General features: G+C 47.7%; 1 protein-coding gene across 2 annotated transcripts in view; it reads left to right on the top strand.

Annotated features, from left to right (window-relative positions):
* Window positions 1-11,831: 11,831 nt before the first annotated feature.
* Window positions 11,832-19,613, top strand: part of LOC149342837 (protein Wnt-6-like) — a 48,373-nt gene continuing 40,591 nt past the window's right edge. Inside the window, exons 1-2 of one of the 2 annotated variants that reach the window (XM_089545334.1) lie at window positions 11,832-12,388; window positions 14,956-16,209. In XM_089545334.1, coding sequence (XP_089401460.1) covers window positions 16,136-16,209 — 74 coding nt within the window. In that variant the 5' untranslated portion in view covers window positions 11,832-12,388; window positions 14,956-16,135. The remainder of the gene's footprint in view (window positions 12,389-14,955; window positions 16,210-19,613) is intronic. The other variant, XM_089545335.1, reaches the window with a different exon arrangement.

The raw sequence follows: 19,613 nt of genomic DNA on the forward strand, positions 1-19,613 counted from the left end.
ATAGACATATCCAGAGATCCTTAAGCAAGTGTCCAACCATATCTTCTTCAGACAACCGTGGATTAACTACCTCGCACAAATTTACGATGTCTTCAGAGTACATTAGCTCGTCTCACCAGGTAATTTGGCCCGCTGAAAGAGGGTTTGTTCAGCGCGTTTTTTTTTTTTTTTGTCACATCCGTCACCAAAGCACTTCTTGATTTCTTTAAAACGGTCCTGCAGGTAGTGAGGGAGACTCCATAGTTGTCGAACGAAATCAGCGCAGTTGCTTCCAAAAAGAATACGATGTTGGCTAGCTGAATGGTAGCATACCATCGGTTGTACCGGCTTACCCGCTCGTAATTCGTGAGCCATTCATCGACATCTTTGTCGGATTCTCCAGCAAAAGTTCGCGGTGATGCTTGTAGTGGTTCGCCGCGGCTATATATATATATATATATATATATATATATATATATATATATATATATATATATATATATATATATATATATATATATATATATATATATATATATATGATCCCGGCAGCGGCGGCTAGAATTTCTTTGGAGGAGAAATTCTAGAGCACCGTGTACTGTGCGATGTCAGTGCACGTTAAAGAACCCGAGGTGGTCGAAATTTCCGCAGCCCTCCACTACGGCGTCTCTCATAGCCTTTGTCGCGTTGGGACGTTAAACCCCATAAATCAAACCATATATATATATATATATATATATATATATATATATATATATATATATATATATATATATATATATATATATAAGAAGTTGGGGAAGTCACATTGAAAAACTTAACAGATTTATTCAACGTTTCGACCAGGGACTGGTCTTTTTCAAGAATGATCATACAGTATGATCATAGTACTGTATGATCATTCTTGAAAAAGACCAGTCCCTGGTCGAAACGTTGAATAAATCTGTTAAGTTTTTCAATGTTACTTCCCCAACTTCTTATATTTTTAATCAGTTGCCTTGAAGATTTTGTTATCCCTTATATATATATATATATATATATATATAGTGCAAGTCGCGAAAGGATGAAGAAAAATTTGATAGGAAACACACCGTCACAAGCTGCCAAAACTTCAAATACCTGTCATGTACTTTCCTTCCCGTGGCATGCACATATGTCTATATATACATTAGGCAGATTCTCCCGTACGTCACATACGCTTACAACACGGCCACCCAGGAGACGACCCGATTTACACCATTTCGTCTGGTCTACGGACGTGACGTTCAGACGATGCTGGATGCAATGCTTCCATGCTGCACTGATGACCACCCACTCACGCCAGACGCCGAGCAGTTCGCTCAGCGCGCCGAGGAAGCACGTCAACTTGCCCGTATTCACATTCAGCGGCAGCAGAGCACGGATGCGCGCCGCTACAACCTCCCTCATCGGCACGTCGAATACCATCCGGGTGACCAAGTTTGGGTGTGGACCCCGGTACGCCGCCCAGGCTTGTCTGAAAAACTGATGTGCCGTTACTTTGGACCGTACCGAGTTTTGCGCCGCGTCACCGAAGTGACCTACGAAGTTCTTCCTGACGGGACTGTGCAGCCTCAGCGTCGTCCACCCCGCTCTGAGGTTGTGCACGTTGTCCGCATGAAACCCTACTACACGCGGTAATGGATAGTACGCTCAGTGTTCCGCTAGTTTTCGCGTGGGACACCTTCGCCCACCTCCCTTGTACATTTTTATGTGCTTGTGCTGTTTTTTTTTCTCTTTCCACTGCCCGTACTGCAACCCCGCTTTTATCTTTTTTTTTTTTTTGAGGGGGAGTAATGCCACCTGTTGTTCTCAGGTGGCGCTGAAGTGTCTTCGAAGACGTTGAAGTGTCTCGTGCTGGCTGGCTGGCTGCTTGCTGTATTCTGCCGGTTAGCGACCTGTCGCCCTATTTTCCGTTACAATATACATTAGGCAGAAGTAACGTAATTTCTCGTGGTGTACTTTACATGTTTAAATGCTGAAATTTTGCGCTATGTAGACTCTATGAAAACTATACACTATGTGTAAAGAGGAAGACGCTTAGCAGACGGAGCAACAGAACCGATGCGCGGCGCGAGGCGAGAAGAAGACGATCGGCAGCTGAAGCAGCAGAACCGACGCGCGGCAAAAGCATCTACTGTTCCGGGACCGGACCTGCCCTTGCCCGCTCTAACCGGCCTTAACAACCAGTCATCTCTTGCCAATAAAGGCCGCTACATCTTGGTGGAGGTGCGGGGTAGTGATGGTACGGTTACGTAGCTCCAGGACGGAATCCCGCAGCCTCCACCTCGACAGCTCGAGCGACAGCTCGAGTACAGCTCGAGTTACTATTCAGGACGTTCTGTACGTTGTTGAATTCATCGTCTTCGCATCGCCGTCTCACGACGTCATCTTAGGCTGGGACTTTCTCTCGCGACATGAAGCTGTCATCGACTGCACTCGTTCCGAAGTCGCCCTTCTTCCATTCGGCGACGCATCGGTGAGCGCTTCCACTGACCCGTGCTCCAAGTTGACTGTGGCTGATGACGTCGTGATCCCGCCGTGCTCTGCTGTGCTCGTCTCTGTTCATTGCGACTCTGCATCCGACGACCCTGTCATCTTCATCCCGTCCGACTCCTTCGCTTCTCGTCACTGTCTACCCCTGCCATTCGCCGTCCTTACCGTCTCAGCCGGCTGCAGCGCCTTGCCCCTGTCAAATCCATTCCTGTGCCCCTCTAATCTTGTTCGCGGTGAATGCCTGGGACGTGTCCAGCCTTTCGCCTCCATCGTCGTCTGGGACCCTTATGTAGATGACCCCTGCCGCATGCAAGTGTCTTCACTTACTTCTTCCCCATCGTCTACTGATCCCGCTCCTGAAGCCGTCTTTGAGCGCCCAATCGACGCGAATCTTTCGCCACCGCAGAAGACCCAGCTTGAGGCCCTGCTCAATAAGTTTCGGTCATCGTCGCTGTAGACCACCTGACACGGTACGCCGAAACAGCCGCCCTCCCAGCTGCTACGGCGCGGGATGTTGCAGCCTTCCTCTTGCACCATTTCATACTTCGGCACGGAGCCCCGCGTGAACTGTTGAGCGACCGTGGGCGGGTGTTTCTGTCAGACGTAGTTTCATCTCTTCTGCAGCAATGCAACATTACTCGCCGCACCACTACTGCCTATCATCCCCAGACGAACGGCTTGACAGAACGTTTCAATCGAACATTAGGTGACATGTTCTCAATGTACGTCGCGGCAGACCATTCTAACTGGGACGTCGTCCTCCCCTTCGTCACATATGCCTACAACACCGCTACGCAGAGCACTACTGGTTTCTCACCATTCTTCCTTCTATACGGCCGTGAACCATCCTCGCCTCTCGACACTATTCTTCCGTACCATCCTGATTCGTCGGAATCCACAACCGTATCTGAAGCCTCCAGACACGCTGAAGAGTGCCGCCAGATTGCCCGGTCATTCACGTCTGACGACCAAGGGCGCCAGAAATACCGTTTCGACCACTCCCATGGCACGGACACTTTTCAGCCGCAATCCCTTGTTTGGCTCCGTGTGCCTTCTGCTGCCCCAGGTCTCTCTACCAAGTTGCTGCCAAAATACCACGGACCCTACCGTGTCCTTGAGCGCACTTCTCCCGTCACTTACATCGTTGAGCCCGTGACGCCATCACCCGATCTCCGACGACGTGGGCGCGAGACCGTTCACGTTTCGCGTTTGAAGCCGTATTACGACCCCTGCGTCCTGTTGACTCCCTAAATCGCCAGGATGGCTCTTTTTCCCCCGGGGGCAAATGTAAAGAGGAAGACGCTTAGCAGACGGAGCAACAGAACCGATGCGCGGCGCGAGGCGAGAAGAAGACGATCGGCAGCTGAAGCAGCAGAACCGACGCGCGGCAAAAGCATCAACTGTTCCGGGACCGGACCTGCCCTTGCCCGCTCTAACCGGTCTTAACAACCAGTCATCTCTTGCCAATAAAGGCCGCTACATATGTCGTACTGTCCCCTATTATTACGTGCCATGCCCAACGAAGTTCTCACCATCACTAAATATTCTACGCTCATAACTACGCTCTGTTCCGTTTCTCGCCATCGCGTTATTTACCAGTTCCGCGTGATCGCGGGGAGTAGCAGCTATTGCCTTTAGAAGAATATCGCGCTTCTTCTTCCTACAGCCCGCGTTGAAAATAAAGCAAATACCTGATGATCGGCGCCTGACCATAAGGTATGCGCACAGCCTTGCTTATCACTATCGGCAAAGAGAATGCGCTACTGTGTGTTTCACCTTGCACGCAGAGAGATTGTGGTCTGCTCTCTAGGAAGAAAACCAGAGCCAGAAAAACGGCTGGGGCGATACCCTTGTCGGTATAGATATGACAGACTTGTTGGTCCATCAGCCTGAATGATGTTGATCATGGCGGGTTCTGAAGCCCTGCGTAATTTTTAGAGTGATCAGGGCAGAAAGAGGAAAGAAAAACAGTGACGCTTCGGCGCCCGTGTGGGCCCCTGCGGACATCTATATGCGAGGTGCATAAATCTCATTCAAGAATGAGAAGTGAGCTCTGCGGACTATTAATCTGGAAATAACGGTAATACAAAGCAACTTAGGCCGCTCTCACAAACATATCCGTTCAGAGAAGAAACGTGAGCGATGCAATGATTGCCGCTCCCCGCCTATTTACTTATTAGCGCAAGTCATCAACACGAGAAATATGACAATTACATTAGAATATGTGAAATAATAGAGCACTAAACCAGCAAGGCATAACGAAGCAGCGACCACCCTGAAGGAACAGCTTGCGCTGGTTGTTGTGTGAGTGAGCGAGCGAGTACACTGTGTTAACGGCGTCCTTGTGCGAAGTTTCTTTTTTTGACGCTTATTTTTGCTTATAAGGTTTGATTATTCGGGAAATCGGGGCCTTTTCTTTCGTTGGCAGGCCAGGTTTTATGCGTAGCCTGCATCCATTATTCTAATCATCATCATCATCTCAGACGTCATCAGCCTCGTTACGAGCACAGTAGAATAAAGGCCTCTCAAATTATATAGTTTCCATTCATCCTTTCCTGGACAAGTTGTAGCCACTGCATTCCAGTATCCTGATCTCTTTTCACCTGAATCTCTGCTGGCACTGGCATCGCATGCTTCACCACAATATCCTCTCCATTACACTAAAAGACTCCGTTTCGTTACCCTAATAGCCTCTCCATTACCGAAACAGACTCTGTTTGCTTCCTTGTAATGTCCTCCCCAGTACTGATGCAGACTCATGTTTTGCTTCCCCCTGATATCCTCTCTAGTACTTTAACAGACCCTGTTTACTCCCTACTAATGTTCTCTCCAACAAGCTAACAGACTCCATTTGTTTTCCCCTAATACCCTCTAAAGTGCCCTAGCAGACCCCGTTTGCTTCCCCCTAATATCCTGTCCAGTACCCTGAAAGCACTGTTTGCTTCCCTCTAATTCCCTTTTCTATACCTTAACAGAATTCGTTTGCTTGTCCCAATAACATCTTCAGTACGCTAACAAACTCTATTTGCTTCACCTAATATCCTCTGGAGTGCCCAAACAGAATCTATTCGCTTCTCCCTAATATAATCTCCAATACCCTAAAATACTCTGTTCGCTTCTACCTGATATCTTTCCAGTACCTTAACAGACTCTACTGGCTTCACACTAATATCCTTTCCAGTACCCAGACAGACTCTATTTGCTGCCCCCTAATATCATCTCCAGGGCCCAAAAGACTCTATTTGCCTCCCCGTGATATCCTCTCCTGTACCCAAACAGACTATATTTGCTTCCCCTAATATCCTATCCAGTACCTTAACAGATTTCGTTTGCTTCCCCCTAATCCCCTCTTCAGTACCCCAACAGGCTCCGTTTGCGTCTCCCCAATATCCTATCCAGTACCCTAACCGAATCCGTTTGCATCCCCTAATATCCTCTCCAGTTCCCAAACAGACTCCATTTGCTTCCCCTAATCCCCTCTTCAGTTCCCAGGCTCCGTTTTCTCCGATTGCATCTCCCTAATATCCTCTTGGCCAGTATCCTAACAAACTTTACTGGCTTCCCCCTAATATCCTCTCCAGTACCCAAGCAGACTCTTTTGCTTCCTCCTAATTCCCTCTTCAGTAACCTAACAGAATCCGTTTGCATGCCCCTAATTCCCTCTCCAGTACCTTAACAGACTCTATTTGCTTCCCCTAATCCCCTCTTCAGTTCCCAGGCTCCGTTTTCTCCGATTGCATCTCCCTAATATCCTCTTGGCCAGTATCCTAACAAACTTTACTGGCTTCCCCCTAATATCCTCTCCAGTACCCAAGCAGACTCTTTTGCTTCCTACTAATTCCCTCTTCAGTACCCTAACAGAATCCGTTTGCATGCCCCTAATTCCCTCTCCAGTACCCTAACAGACTCTATTTGCTTCCCCTAATCCCCTCATCAGCACCCAGTCTCGGTTTGCTTCGTTTGCATCTCCCTAATATCCTCTCCAGTATCCTAACAAACTTTACTGGCTTCCCCCTAATATCCTCTCCAGTACCCAAGCAGACTCTTTTGCTTCCTCCTAATTCCCTCTTCAGTAACCTAACAGAATCCGTTTGCATGCCCCTAATTCCCTCTCCAGTACCTTAACAGACTCTATTTGCTTCCCCTAATCCCCTCATCAGTACCCAGTCTCTGTTTGCTTCGTTTGCATCTCCCTAATGTCCTCTCCAGTATCCTAACAAACTTCACTGGCTTCCCCCTAATATCCTCTCCAGTACCCAAGCAGACTCTTTTGCTTCCTACTAATTCCCTCTTCAGTACCCTAACAGAATCCGTTTGCATGCCCCTAATTCCCTCTCCAGTACCCTAACAGACTCTATTTGCTTCCCCTAATCCCCTCATCAGTACTCAGTCTCGGTTTGCTTCGTTTGCATCTCCCTAATATCCTCTCCAGTATCCTAACAAACTTCACTGGCTTCCCCCTAATATCCTCTCCAGTACCCAAGCAGACTCTTTTGCTTCCTACTAATTCCCTCTTCAGTACCCTAACAGAATCCGTTTGCATGCCCCTAATTCCCTCTCCAGTACCCTAACAGACTCTATTTGCTTCCCCTAATCCCCTCATCAGTACTCAGTCTCGGTTTGCTTCGTTTGCATCTCCCTAATATCCTCTCCAGTATCCTAACAAACTTCACTGGCTTCCCCCTAATATCCTCTCCAGTACCCAAGCAGACTCTTTTGCTTCCTACTAATTCCCTCTTCAGTACCCTAACAGAATCCGTTTGCATGCCCCTAATTCCCTCTCCAGTACCCTAACAGACTCTATTTGCTTCCCCTAATCCCCTCATCAGTACTCAGTCTCGGTTTGCTTCGTTTGCATCTCCCTAATATCCTCTCCAGTATCCTAACAAACTTCACTGGCTTCCCCCTAATATCCTCTCCATTACCCAAGCAGACTCTTCTGCTTCCTACTAATTCCCGCTTCAGTACCCTAACAGAATCCATTTGCATGCCCCTAATCTAATTCCATCTCCAGTACCCTAACAGAATCCGTTTTCTTCCCTCAATATCCTCCCCAATACCCTAAAGACTCCTCCCCCAGTATCCTTTCCAGTATCCTAACAGATTCCGTTTCCTTCCCCTTAATGTCCTCTCCAGTACCCTAACAGACTCTATTTGCTTTCCCCTAATAGCCCCTCCAGTATTCTAACAGGCTCCGTTTGCATCTCCGAATACTCTCCAGATACCCTAAGACTGTTTGCTTCCTCAAATATTTTCTCCACCACTCTAACAGGCCACGGGTTATCTTATCTCTTCACTTGAGGTGCTCCGCTCATGTTCACTTCCTCTTCGGGTCCTTCCACGCCAAGCACACCTGACTTCGAGCTCGACCCTCCCAAAAAAATTATGCCTCTTTCGCGGTACCGAAAGTAAGTTTCCTCAATATTTCCTGAAAAAAAAAAAAAAACTTTCGGACACCAGACAGCCCTTTAAAGTTTCCGGAGGAGTGAAAAACTAGGTCTCAAAAAAAAGCAAATACCCAAAATTAAATGCTCTTAGCATGCCGGAACAGCGAGGTGGTCCAAGTAAATATACAAAGCGCGGTTCATTACATGCGCATTATGATTATAATCCGCTCAGCGATTTTTATCTGAGTCTTTAGTTTTAGGCGATAATTTTTTTTTGAATTTGCACGCCGTCACTGCCGGTGACTGTTGTTCCGTGATATCACTACACGGCATATATCGCTGTCGCCAGTTTCTATTTGTGCCTATTTGGGCCTATTTGGCCACTTTGTGCTATGCTTTTCAAGTGGACTCCGCAAGAGTTCGAGAAACAAGTTGCTTCTGTACTGATTAAGTGAAGATTCAAGTATAATGTCAGCGTACTCTTTAGGTCTTGTCCTACGGAGTTGGGTAACATGACGGAATGCAGGCGTCCGGTTCGTTCGTTTGTACAGCAAATCTGATCTTGTTTTTCATCTTATATAACTTACAGCTATATACTTTGGTTTTGTTTTTTTCTCGGGTGCCACTTCTCGCTACAAGTGTATTGCAGCAATTATTTAACGCATTAGAACAGTCGCGCGCTCTCTTTCGACAATATAAAGCCTATATGGGACAACATAAAAAAAATATTTGGTTTACAGCCCCGACTAATGGCATCGCGGTTTAATCGTATCAGCTGAGTAAACATTGCGCAGGTAAAAAGGAGAACCGTTGGACCAAAAGTTGAGCACGTGAACCGTGAGGTAGCTCTGAAGCAGCCCTTTCTGACTGATAGTGGCAGCAAGGTGGCTGTCATACGCTGTGTACTTTTACCATCCAGGAAAAGTAGGCTGTCATGCCTTGAGAGTCGCCGCATTAAGTAGCTATATCGTCACTTCCGCGCATATGCCGTCGACTAGTACGTTGTTTCAGAAAGCGGACTTTTCGCGAAAAACAGAACAAAAAAGACAGAATAAACGTTTTGTAAGATAATCTATCGACTCCTGATGTCCAGTTCACTATCTATTTCACACTTAATGGGCTACTATAATATGCAACTGCGGCTGAACCTGTGGCATGTAGAAACCTTTATTACAGTTGAACCTCGTTATAGCGAATTTGAAGGGGCCCGGCTATTACTTCGCTGTAGCGGTAGCTTCGTTATAACCCGTGCTGACAGTGCATTCCAAGTGGACACGCCATTCATTCCGTATATCCATCATTTAGTTATAAACCGTTTCATTATAACGGGGTTCGAATGTATTAATACTTTCACTAGAACAACATGTCTTAGCATCTGACTGCGCTTGATGCACCCCTGATGCGGCAAAATGCCCTATTTTATACTGGCCGCGGCGGTTGAATTTCTTTGGAGGAGAAATTCTAGAGGCCCGTGTACTGTGCGATGTCAGTGCACGTTAAAGAACCCCAGGTGGTCGAAATTTCCGGAGTCCTCCACTACGGCGTCTCTCATAGTCTTAGTTGCTTTGGGACGTTAAACCTCACAAACCAAAACAAACCAAACCATTTTATACCGGGGATAAGGGCTACATTGCCACTGCTCTATTGGGAGAGTAACTGCTGCTGCAATTCGGAAGCACAGAAAGAGGACTTAAGTTCCTCCTCCTTTCGTGAGATTAAGGTCCCTGAGTAGGAAAGAGGAGCCGTACTGCAGGGCTCAGAAGCAGACCCCATAGGCTGTATACTTTTGACAGATTTCAAGCCCTCGTTAGCCCTCAAGTTTCAGGTCTACAGGTAAGTACTGGACCGATATGATGGAGTCTCCTCTTGGGGGATATTGGTACTCTGCTATTAATGACCTGAGAAAGACTGTCAAATTCATACTGATTTCCTCTTCAAATTACTTCTTTTTGAACGTCTGGATCTGCGGTGTCTATACTGTGCTGGGTCTACATCAATGAACTATTCCTTTGCCATTTCCAAAACACACTGCCTATCGCAAAATTTTGTAAAATGCTAAGTACGCAAACAAAAAGAAACACATCAATGACAAGGAAGACAGGCGCAAAGGAAAGAAGATCGTTTCTTGTAGAGCGACAGATAATAAGCGCTCAAAAGATCCTCGCCATGATACACCAGGGCGCGCTGGCTGTCCAACTGGACCGACGCCAGCCAAGTACTCACGTAGGAGAGGGCAACTTGCGCCTGTCCTCCTCGTCTGTTTGCGCAATTTGCCTAGCTATGGATCAGCTATAGCCCCAATAACAAGTTTGGCTATACGCTATCCGTTTAGTAAAGCATTGATCGTTTCTCAGACTGCTAAATATTACTTTATGGTGTCCTTCATGTTGATTTTCCCACTTACTGTTGTGATTTACCTGTTTAGGCCTTCGATCAGGCGCTGCTATTCCCTCCGACTTCCAACGCCGGGTAATATTGTATCAAGGGTTACTGCGGCGTCCTCCATTGATTCTTAACTCAATAGCACTTCCCGATAGATCCCAATACATACCTCTTATAAATATGTAGGTGCAGTGATTGTGGCACCTTGTCCGAGGCCCTTTCTACATGGGCCTCATGCCGATGTAGAAAGACATGGTATTCTGTAGGGTATTCTGTCACATCGGGCAGTCATTCGCATGTGAAGGACTATGGAATTTTATTCGACCCCTGACGGACTTCTCCTCTCTGCATTCCTTTTGAGGCATTAATTAGTTCCTCTTTTCTTCCAAATGGTCCTTTCACCTCGCAGGCGCTGCTGCTTCCACATTTGTACCTAGATAATCTTGGCTGCTGTACAAATCCGTGCAGTACTTTTATGCTCCGTTAACTATCTCAATCGGTTTCCCAATAACGCTATAGCGCTGTTCACTCTCACTGCATAAATGATTCTTTCCCAGGCCTAATTTTCTGTTTGCTGCTTTCAGAATTTGTTCGTATTCCAATGAATGCTCAATTCTCTGCATACAGCACTTCGCTACGCCACCTACCTTGCACGTACGCAATAATACTGACAGTTCTGCTAGTTCTAACTTATATCTGCTCGCTTTGACATTTCTAAACGAGATCGCTTGTTTCCTGTTAGAGCTTGCCATTGTCGTTCCTATACCTTGCCTCCTGCCTCAAATGTGCACACTCCTAACATTAACACTTACGCGGATTTATTTATTAACTGTACTCACATAGCCTTCCCGTATCATAGCGGGGGCGGTGGCAGGACATAAACAAATGCACTAAAAAAGAAAGCAGGAAGCAGGCAAGCAAGTCGACACATAAACCAACCATGTTTCACTGTAAAGAATACATACAAATACTGTGTGCCAACCTATTACGTTCAGCGACGGTTGTAGGCAAAAAGTCCCATTCGAATTGTTGACTTTTGTGTAAATATCCAGGTTCACGAATACCGCGTTATATACTCGCACATATGCAAATGCAAATGGCAGTAAATCATTGGTTGTTACGTGCGTATGGTATTGAATCGGCGACGTGTTATTCACTCCGCGTTCTTCTCTTCGGGCGTAAGCAGGGTGCGCACATAGGGGCAAGGAGTGGTCTCCATCCACCAACAATAAGAAGTGCCTTCCGCACGCGTTCAGCTTCCGGCCTCTGAACGCGACGCAGCGGCGCCATATCTGTCGTATATGCATGTTCTTCAAGAGGTTTGTCGTACAATAGAATCTGGGCCAAGAAGCGCTGCATGTTCGCGCAAGGAGAGGGAAGACGTTGTGTATCCGTGTCCGCGGCCCACTAAGGGTCCCAATGACTGGAAGCTTCCATTGTCTACCTGCCCCCACACCTGCGCCAGTGTCTTTCGACCTGTTTACCTTGATAAAAGACAACTCTATCGGGGGCCCCCAAGAACAGTTCCTTTGTTCGCCCACTCGAGGCGCGATATGATAGCATTCTCCCCCGAGCGCCGCCGTCTTCAAGAACGGCCAGGAAAAGCTGATTCTTTCGCGTCAGCGTTGGCACGAACGAGGGCCGCTTCGAGAGTCTCTTTTCTTTGCTTCGTTTCTTCTCCGTGCCCTGCGTCTTCGTGCTTGAGTCGTCTTTTGTCCGTCTCGTCGGGTCCTCGACGCTGGACGCTCGCGTTCTGAAGACGCCCCCAGATCGAGTGCGGATTTCCCTGGTGATGTACTATGAGCGCCTGTGATTGTGGAACCGTAACCCCGTGCTGTGTTTCAGGCGATTGCAAGTTGCTTCGTGTGTGCCGGTCAGCTACTGTGACTGCTGCTCGGTTCTGTGACACGGACTGCCACTGGTCTGTATAGACTGTCCTGGGAAGTTTACTGCGGCCTGCGGTGTGACGATGCAATGAACTTAACTCTTGTGTTAAGGAAAAGTCGTCCCTTGCTGCTCCAAGAAGCTTCGGTCGTCTTCCAGCACCTTCACGGAACTTGCATCTTTACTGCTCGGAAGTGAAATACGCACCCTTCGTGGCAGAAATTGCGGTCGGAGCTATGCTGGTAAGCATCGCATAGGGTGTTTTGGTTTTGTCAGCTTGTGGTCCTGATGTTACGGAGGGTACGGTAACGAAGGCGCCTGTACTTGTTGTGAGAAGCAAAAAAAAAAATTACCTCGTAGCTCTTTGGTTAGATATTCATAACAAATCACTTGGCCCCTAGCTTTGCATTGCCAAAGTGCGCAGTTGTGCTTTCAGGTTGTCGGATTTTAGTCGAAGCCCAGAACTGTTGTCCCCTTGCCCCATCTTTACAACGGCCTTTGGACTGTGTTGGCCTCACGAACGTAAAACATATGCTTGAGAAGACAGTAGACTGTCTATCACATCGGCAATGCAACCTCAAAAGCAGCTAAGAAAGCAGAAAACTTTTCACGTTGTGTTGTGCGAACCTACTCCAGAGCAGGAGGTCACCATCATCCGCTCATGTATTCACTAGGAGGTTAGGTACAGCAGAAGGAAGAGGCACGTTGATGCTGAAGTAGAGATTCCATTTTCATGTGTGGGGTAACGGGGAGAAAAAAAGGAGTGTAGACAGCAGATATTTTATGTCTGATGATAAGCTGAAGAGACACGCACAACTTACACGGCTTTGCAGTATTATAAATCGCTGTCGCCAGGTACAAACATACAGAAGGTATTGGAAAAGCAAGTGAGTGCATTTTGACAACGCTGTTTTTATCGGCTGATGTGCTAAATTACATAAATGAACGACCGGTGACCAACATAAATTCTACTCGTGTTTTAAAGCCTACTTCAAAAAACCAGACATCAAATGTTCTGTTTAATAAGAAAATAGTCGCGTAATTCAAGTAGTCGCTTTAAACGGTTACTGCAGGGAACGTGGGGAAAAGGAGCTTGAATACAAACAGTATGACGCATCGCTATAATTGACAAACTCAATGACAGCGCCACACCTACGAGTGCGGCCGATAGAGAGAAAGGGAGAAAGAGGCTACTGCTCCTGAGGATATATACCGCGCCGAATGTGTTGGCGCATTCCGTGGCGAGCTTCGCGCGCATCGTGAACCAACTGGGGGCGCTTAGATAAGGGGGAAAAAAAATGGGCCCCCGTAGAGACACGTGCACCGAAGTGCCCTTCTTTCCGAAGGCACAACAGAGGGCGCACGACGGGGGCGCCACTGAAGCCGGGCGCCGCTAATGCAATCCGGCCGATAAGATTAGAACAATGGGATCTCGGTCGGAAGGTATTGCGTCTGACACACGACGCAGCGGCGTGTAGGCAACCTGTTCCAGGGAAGACGTGTGCAGGGAAGCCTCTGAGAATCAAAACTGATCGATCGATCGATTGGTCGATTGATTGATTGATCTATCGATTGGTTGACTGACTGATTGATTGATTTATTGACTGATCGATTTATTGACTAATTGATTGACTGACTGACTGACTGACTGACTGACTGACTGACTGACTGACTGACTGACTGACTGACTGACTGACTGACTGACTGACTGACTGACTGACTGACTGACTGACTGACTGACTGACTGATGATAAAATTATGTACATACAGATCGATCGATAGCTCGATCGGCCTGCATGGTCTCAGCTTAAAACTACGCCAGTCACTTGGGCAGACGTACGTGGCACGGGGGCCCAGATTGATGTGAGCCGATCGTCATTTTCTGTGTCCTCGTTGGAGCCAGAAGAACTCGAGCTCATAAGTTTTCTTTCAGATGGTGCGAAAAACCGCCGATAAGAACTGCAAGCAAGGAATGAACGATTGAGGCTGGCGTCTTCAGACGACTTGTCAAAAAGAATTTCGCCAGAAATTCACATTGCGGAGCAATGTTAATTTGCATAAAGTTTTGTAACTATTGAATTAATGCGATTCGTTTCGGATAAGTAATCTGTCATCCCTCTTTTAAAATTCAGCATGTCCTGCGTATTTTCTCTCAGGCCATCACATAAATCTCTCTTTCGTTCTGGGGAGCAGCTAAGAAGGAGCAACAGCTGAAGACACTAACAGCCCTGTAATACTGCAGTTTTTAGCGATTTCTCTGCCGGTGACCCGGATCTTTCACCTCTAGTAGAGATTTTTTTCGTACCAAATTTCATAATTTTCACATTCAAAGACGCCATACAACTCTACGTAGTTTGCAACATAACGAGACTCCATAATTAAGATCCAAATTTATAGAGGTTCTATAATTGTGAAAGATAATGTTATCTGAAGAGAAACAGTTAAAATATACTTAGAACTGTGAGTTATTTGGTGAGTAGTGAAACTAAAGCGTATAGCAAAAGGCTCCGTTATTTCAATAAAATGCAAGGACCTAATGACGACTGTGATACCACAGTTTAGGTTTACAGTACAATTGAAAATTAATGCAGCACGGAATTTTTTTTAATTGTCTTGAAAAACACCTGCATCCATTGGAGTAACGACTACAACTAGCGGATGCACACTACCTACCGTCTCGCCCATATAAGTCCTGTTTTTCCTAAACACAGTCTCAGCTGTACAGTCTTGCTGCTAATTTGCATGTCACATTCTCGAGTTGAGACAAATGCGAAAATATGATGTGTGCTTTTTTCTTCTTTTTTTTCAGAGCTGGGTGTCAGTTGCATACGTTCGGAGTTATACCGAAGGTACGGCACACGTTTCTGGATACGCCATTGACTTCACAGGGAGTTTGGATCGTCTCTCAACATCAAGACACCGAGTATTGAGCCGTCGAAGGTCACAGGCTAGTGTTCATACATTTAGTTAAAGAGAGAGGAAAGAGAAATTTCGGGAAACGAGGGAACACGCAGTGCATTTATAACCGGGACTGCCTCATATCCCCTATCCCAAGAAATATCTGCAGTATTTTTATTTTATTAGGAAACCAATTTCTTTGACCTGACCTTACGTCCCCGAGAACTGACAGAAGCATTCATACCTGAACGAGGAGCCGAAAAGCCACTCTAGACTTCAGTGCATTTCCAGAACCAAAGCGTTCAACGAACATTTCAAAGCATTTCTATATCTTGAGTGCAGAAGCAACGGACTATCTAAAGTCAGTGTGTCCAGGAATCACGAAGATGTCCCGAAAGCCCCCGCTAGACAGAGCCTGACAGGGCGCAGCCCCGGTCTCTTCTACAGGAGCAGCTAAGGAGCAACAGCTGAATACACTAACAGCCCTGCAAGGAACTACAAAGTTGCTAGCTGATCAGCAGCCTTGTACTTCGAATTCCCAGAGTCCCCCCCGTGCATCGCGAGCCGGACGTCCCATACTCAGCGTCCGGGATACCCCGCACGCCCGACCAAGAGACTTTTACGCGACCCTCCCTCTCCCACCTCCTCCCTCGGGGAGGAAAATCGGGGCCGCGCTGCGGGCGAGAGGAGCGTCGTCATCGACGTCGCGCGGGTCGCTCTTCGGTCGTCGTGTCGCGTAGCTGTCCCCGCATCGTCGTCGTCGGCGCCTTTGGTGCCGTGGCAAAGGTAGCCGCGAGGAGCGAGGGAGCCCGGTCTCCTCCGCCGGGAGGGCCTCCGGCAGCAGCAGCAGCAACAGCAGCGGCAGCAGCAGGAGCAGAGAGGAGGCGCCTGGCGACTCCGCCCTCCGGCACGGTCTGCACCGCGGAGGCCAGCGGAGCAGCAGCGGCGGGTGCATCTGCGGCAGCGGCCGCGCGAGAGAGGGGGGCCCCGCAGCAGAGCGCAGGAGCGCCGCGCGAAACGAGCACTAGCCATGCCGCCGGCCTCCGCGCTGAGCGGGCAGCGCCGTTGCAGTTAGCCCCGCCGAGAGACCCATGGATTACGCGGTGCGCTGGTTCGCCGCTGCCTGGGCCGTGCTCTTCCTAGCCTTGCTCCTGCGCACGGCGACGTGAGTACCCCTCTCATTCCCGCCTCAACAAGGTTCTGTGGGCATGTTCGCTCTTGCACAGCTCTGTTCGCGTCGGGAACTGGCCGAACCGCGTAGCTCTGCCGTACCTGGCCGTGTGACGGTGACCGGTGACGCGTTGTGCAGACGCGCGGCGTAGAAGATGACGTCCTCTGTGTCTGAGTACATGGTTTTAAAAGCTCGGGCATTTATTAGTGTCTAACTGCGCGGTCCCTCCCATGTGAGACAACTGTCACCCTTGCTTTTTCTCACTCTCTCTTTCTCCTCTCCCAAGCCCTCTCCTCTGGTTTCATCTTCGCTACGACGAGTCCTCTTTCTTACAGTCACCGCGTTCTAATTACATTCGCGATGGTACCCACGGCATTCGGCAGTGTGAGGAAGTATAGGAATAGAAATTCAAGTCGATTATCTCTGCTTTGTAGCCACTGAGTAACTACCAAATTTTACGCGCTCTTTCTGTTTGAAGGCAGGAGGCTTTAAAGAAAAAAAATGAGATGAAAGCTGCCACACATGCTTGTAGCAAGCGCGACTTGTGCTGAACTTCCCTGTAAAGCTGTGCGCTAAATTTCCGGTGAGTGCAGTTTATATCGTTCTTTGCAGCGAAGCAAGCGCGTCTCACCTCCATCAATTTTTTTTTATTTACTGTACATACGAAAAAGGTGTCGGCTCTTTCTTTGCGCAGATTTAAGTATGCCAATTAGTTACTCCCACAGTGACATAACTCGTCCGTAGTGACGGAAAGATGTCCGTACTGCGGTTGCCGATGTACTGGAAAAAACAATACCCTTGTCGGCTGCAGCCTAGCAGGCAGATAGTGCGCGGTTACCTCAAAACATCTTCACAATCACTGGCGCTGGGCAGGACCTGCACTGCGCTGAAGCGTGTCGTTCGTTGGCAAAAAGAAAGAGAGAAAGGAGGGAACAAAAGAACACGGTGGGACAAGACGGACGGACGGCTAACCTCCCCTGACCGACCGTCGCGGAAGGTCAAAGCACTCGCCGAGAAAACGCTCTTCGCGCGCGGTATATAGTAACGATGCCTTTGAAACACAGGCAATTTCTCCCCTGACTAACGGGAGAAATGAAATACTGCTCCCCGAGACGGGTATGGCCGTAAACGTCAGGTTTGGCCTCTTCTTTCAGAGGAGAATGGCCTCCCTTTATCTTGGTCGTCGTGGTTGCGGTGGCATATACCTGAGCCGTGTGTTTTTGCTTGTTTCTCTTCGAACCTTCAGTGTGGCTGCGGTGCTTGTTGTGCTTCCTTCCATTTTGCCCCCAAATAACTCGTTGGCGGAAGGAATTCCGGGGGCCATTGTGCCCTGCGTACCGCCAGACGGAGGCCCGGGGTTAATACACGACGCGTAACCACCTCCCTGCAGCTTCCCTCTTTCCCAAACCATCCTCCTCCTTTCCAAGCTATCTCCACTCTTCTTGTGAAGTGAGACACGTCTCCATCCGTATGTGAATATTTGCAGAGCGACCGCACAAAACAGCTTTGTCTGGTGGAAGGATGTCAACAGGTGGCCATCAAGCCGTTCAGATTTAACTAGGCCCAAAATTCCAATCAATGTGCGGGAGTTTTCCAGCCACTGAGGCTGACGCATAGTTTTGTGATCAAACTTTGTCAAATGCTTGCATTCGGTTAGCTTATGTACGAGACATAGGCGTCAAAGAAAACGTCAGAGTTTCGCTACTGATGGACCTCATTCTGGCCGACGCATAGTTTGCACCATTGGTTTGCTCCCTCTAATTACCACCGCCAAAGACATCCCGCCAGGGGACGTGTCAGTATATAGTTAAGGTTAAACAGCTATTGATTGTTGCTCCGAACGTGTGCACAAAAGACTCTCCACAGAGTTGTACAGACATAAAGAGTGATGCTCTTGTGTATGCAAACGCGTGGTTTAAATGGAGAAACTTGGGTCGCGACAGTTTTTGAAAACTGACTCGGAAAGACAGGGAAAATCGAAGGGTGGTCGGTAGTGGTCCGGTTTATACGTGCAGATAGGCATTTATCTGGAGTTCCTATAAATAAAGGGCATTGATATACGCATACATACGGTATTTCCTAGAAGCGTGCGTGTCGTTTTCGCTTGGAGAAACGTGCGAAGAAAACACTAATGCTCTCCTTTTCTTCCTCCTTCTTTCCCTTTGCCTCCGAGTGTTTATTATTGGCCGATATCCTCGTTTCGCGCGCGTCGACGTTCGCTGCCGGCGGCAGCAACAAAAGGTTGCCGACGCCTCGGCTCTTGCGCGCCAGACAGAAGAGTGAAAGTGAGGGAGGAAAGAAAAAAAGAAAGAAGGTGAAAAGAAGGAAAACCAAGACGGCCGGAGGTCACGGCACTTGACTGCCCGCCTCATTTGCACATTGTTTTGTGCCGGCGCCCCCACGTTGTTATGCGGTTGCGTGTTTTACACGTGCGCCCAGCCGGCTTGGCTCTTGGCTTTGTTTTTGTGTTTTTTTTATTTGAAGTACTGATGCTCGCTATGTTTCCTTTTTGCTTTATATGCTCAATGAATATACCGATGCAAGTCACAGTACAGAAACAAGAAGCATCTTAAAAACCAGCGAAGGCGGCAGAATAAAAGTTATTGTACTACTTTGAGCTATTTAAGAAATCAAAGTGCAACGGCAATTCTTCCTGTTAGGCTGCACTGAAAAGAATGCATACTATCGGGAACAAAAGTGGCATATACTCCACGCGGCGGGAGCCGGAACAACCGAAAACTGCAGCGTTTTTAACGAGCTAAAGCACGAAACATTGTAACGAGCCAAGCGACATGCCTGCTGATAATAAAGGTCATGCTGTTGCTGTCTCAACCCCAGATGCCACTTGTAGATGGCGCTGCAACGCAGTTTTCTGTTGCTTCGGCTCCCTCCGCGTGGAGTATACCACTTTTGTTCCTGATAGTATATTTGTATTTGTGTGTGTGTGTGAGTGTGTTGCTGTCTATATCATAAACAGTAATAGATACGTAGAAATAAATCGCTCTTTTCTAATGCTGCTTAGAAATTTAGCTGCCACTCGGCCTCCGCCATTTTTCGCTAGTTCGATCATGTTTAGAAATGCGAAGAACATGCGCAGAAAGGGTTCAATTGAAACACTCGTGACAGTTAATCTAAGAAGTTTTCATAAAAAGTGAGACGAATACTTGCATCAGGCTATTCCAAGTGGGAGAAAATGTAAGCCTGTAGAGTGTTCTTGTTGAGTGTGAGTACAAGTGTTGTGTTCTTGTTTGATTCGTATTTTAAGTGTCTGACCAACGGGCAGAGTGAAAGCCATCGTATACATATTTCAGTGCCTGAAATGGGTGATGCATTGAGTGCCGTACGCCAAAGTTATAACTGTTTATCTCCATTGTTTGTGAGGAACCAAAAGTTTCGAC

This window comes from Amblyomma mixtum, chromosome 5 (assembly GCF_055824585.1).
Source record: "Amblyomma mixtum isolate Tamu chromosome 5, ASM5582458v1, whole genome shotgun sequence".
NCBI classification, from domain to species: domain Eukaryota; kingdom Metazoa; phylum Arthropoda; class Arachnida; order Ixodida; family Ixodidae; genus Amblyomma; species Amblyomma mixtum.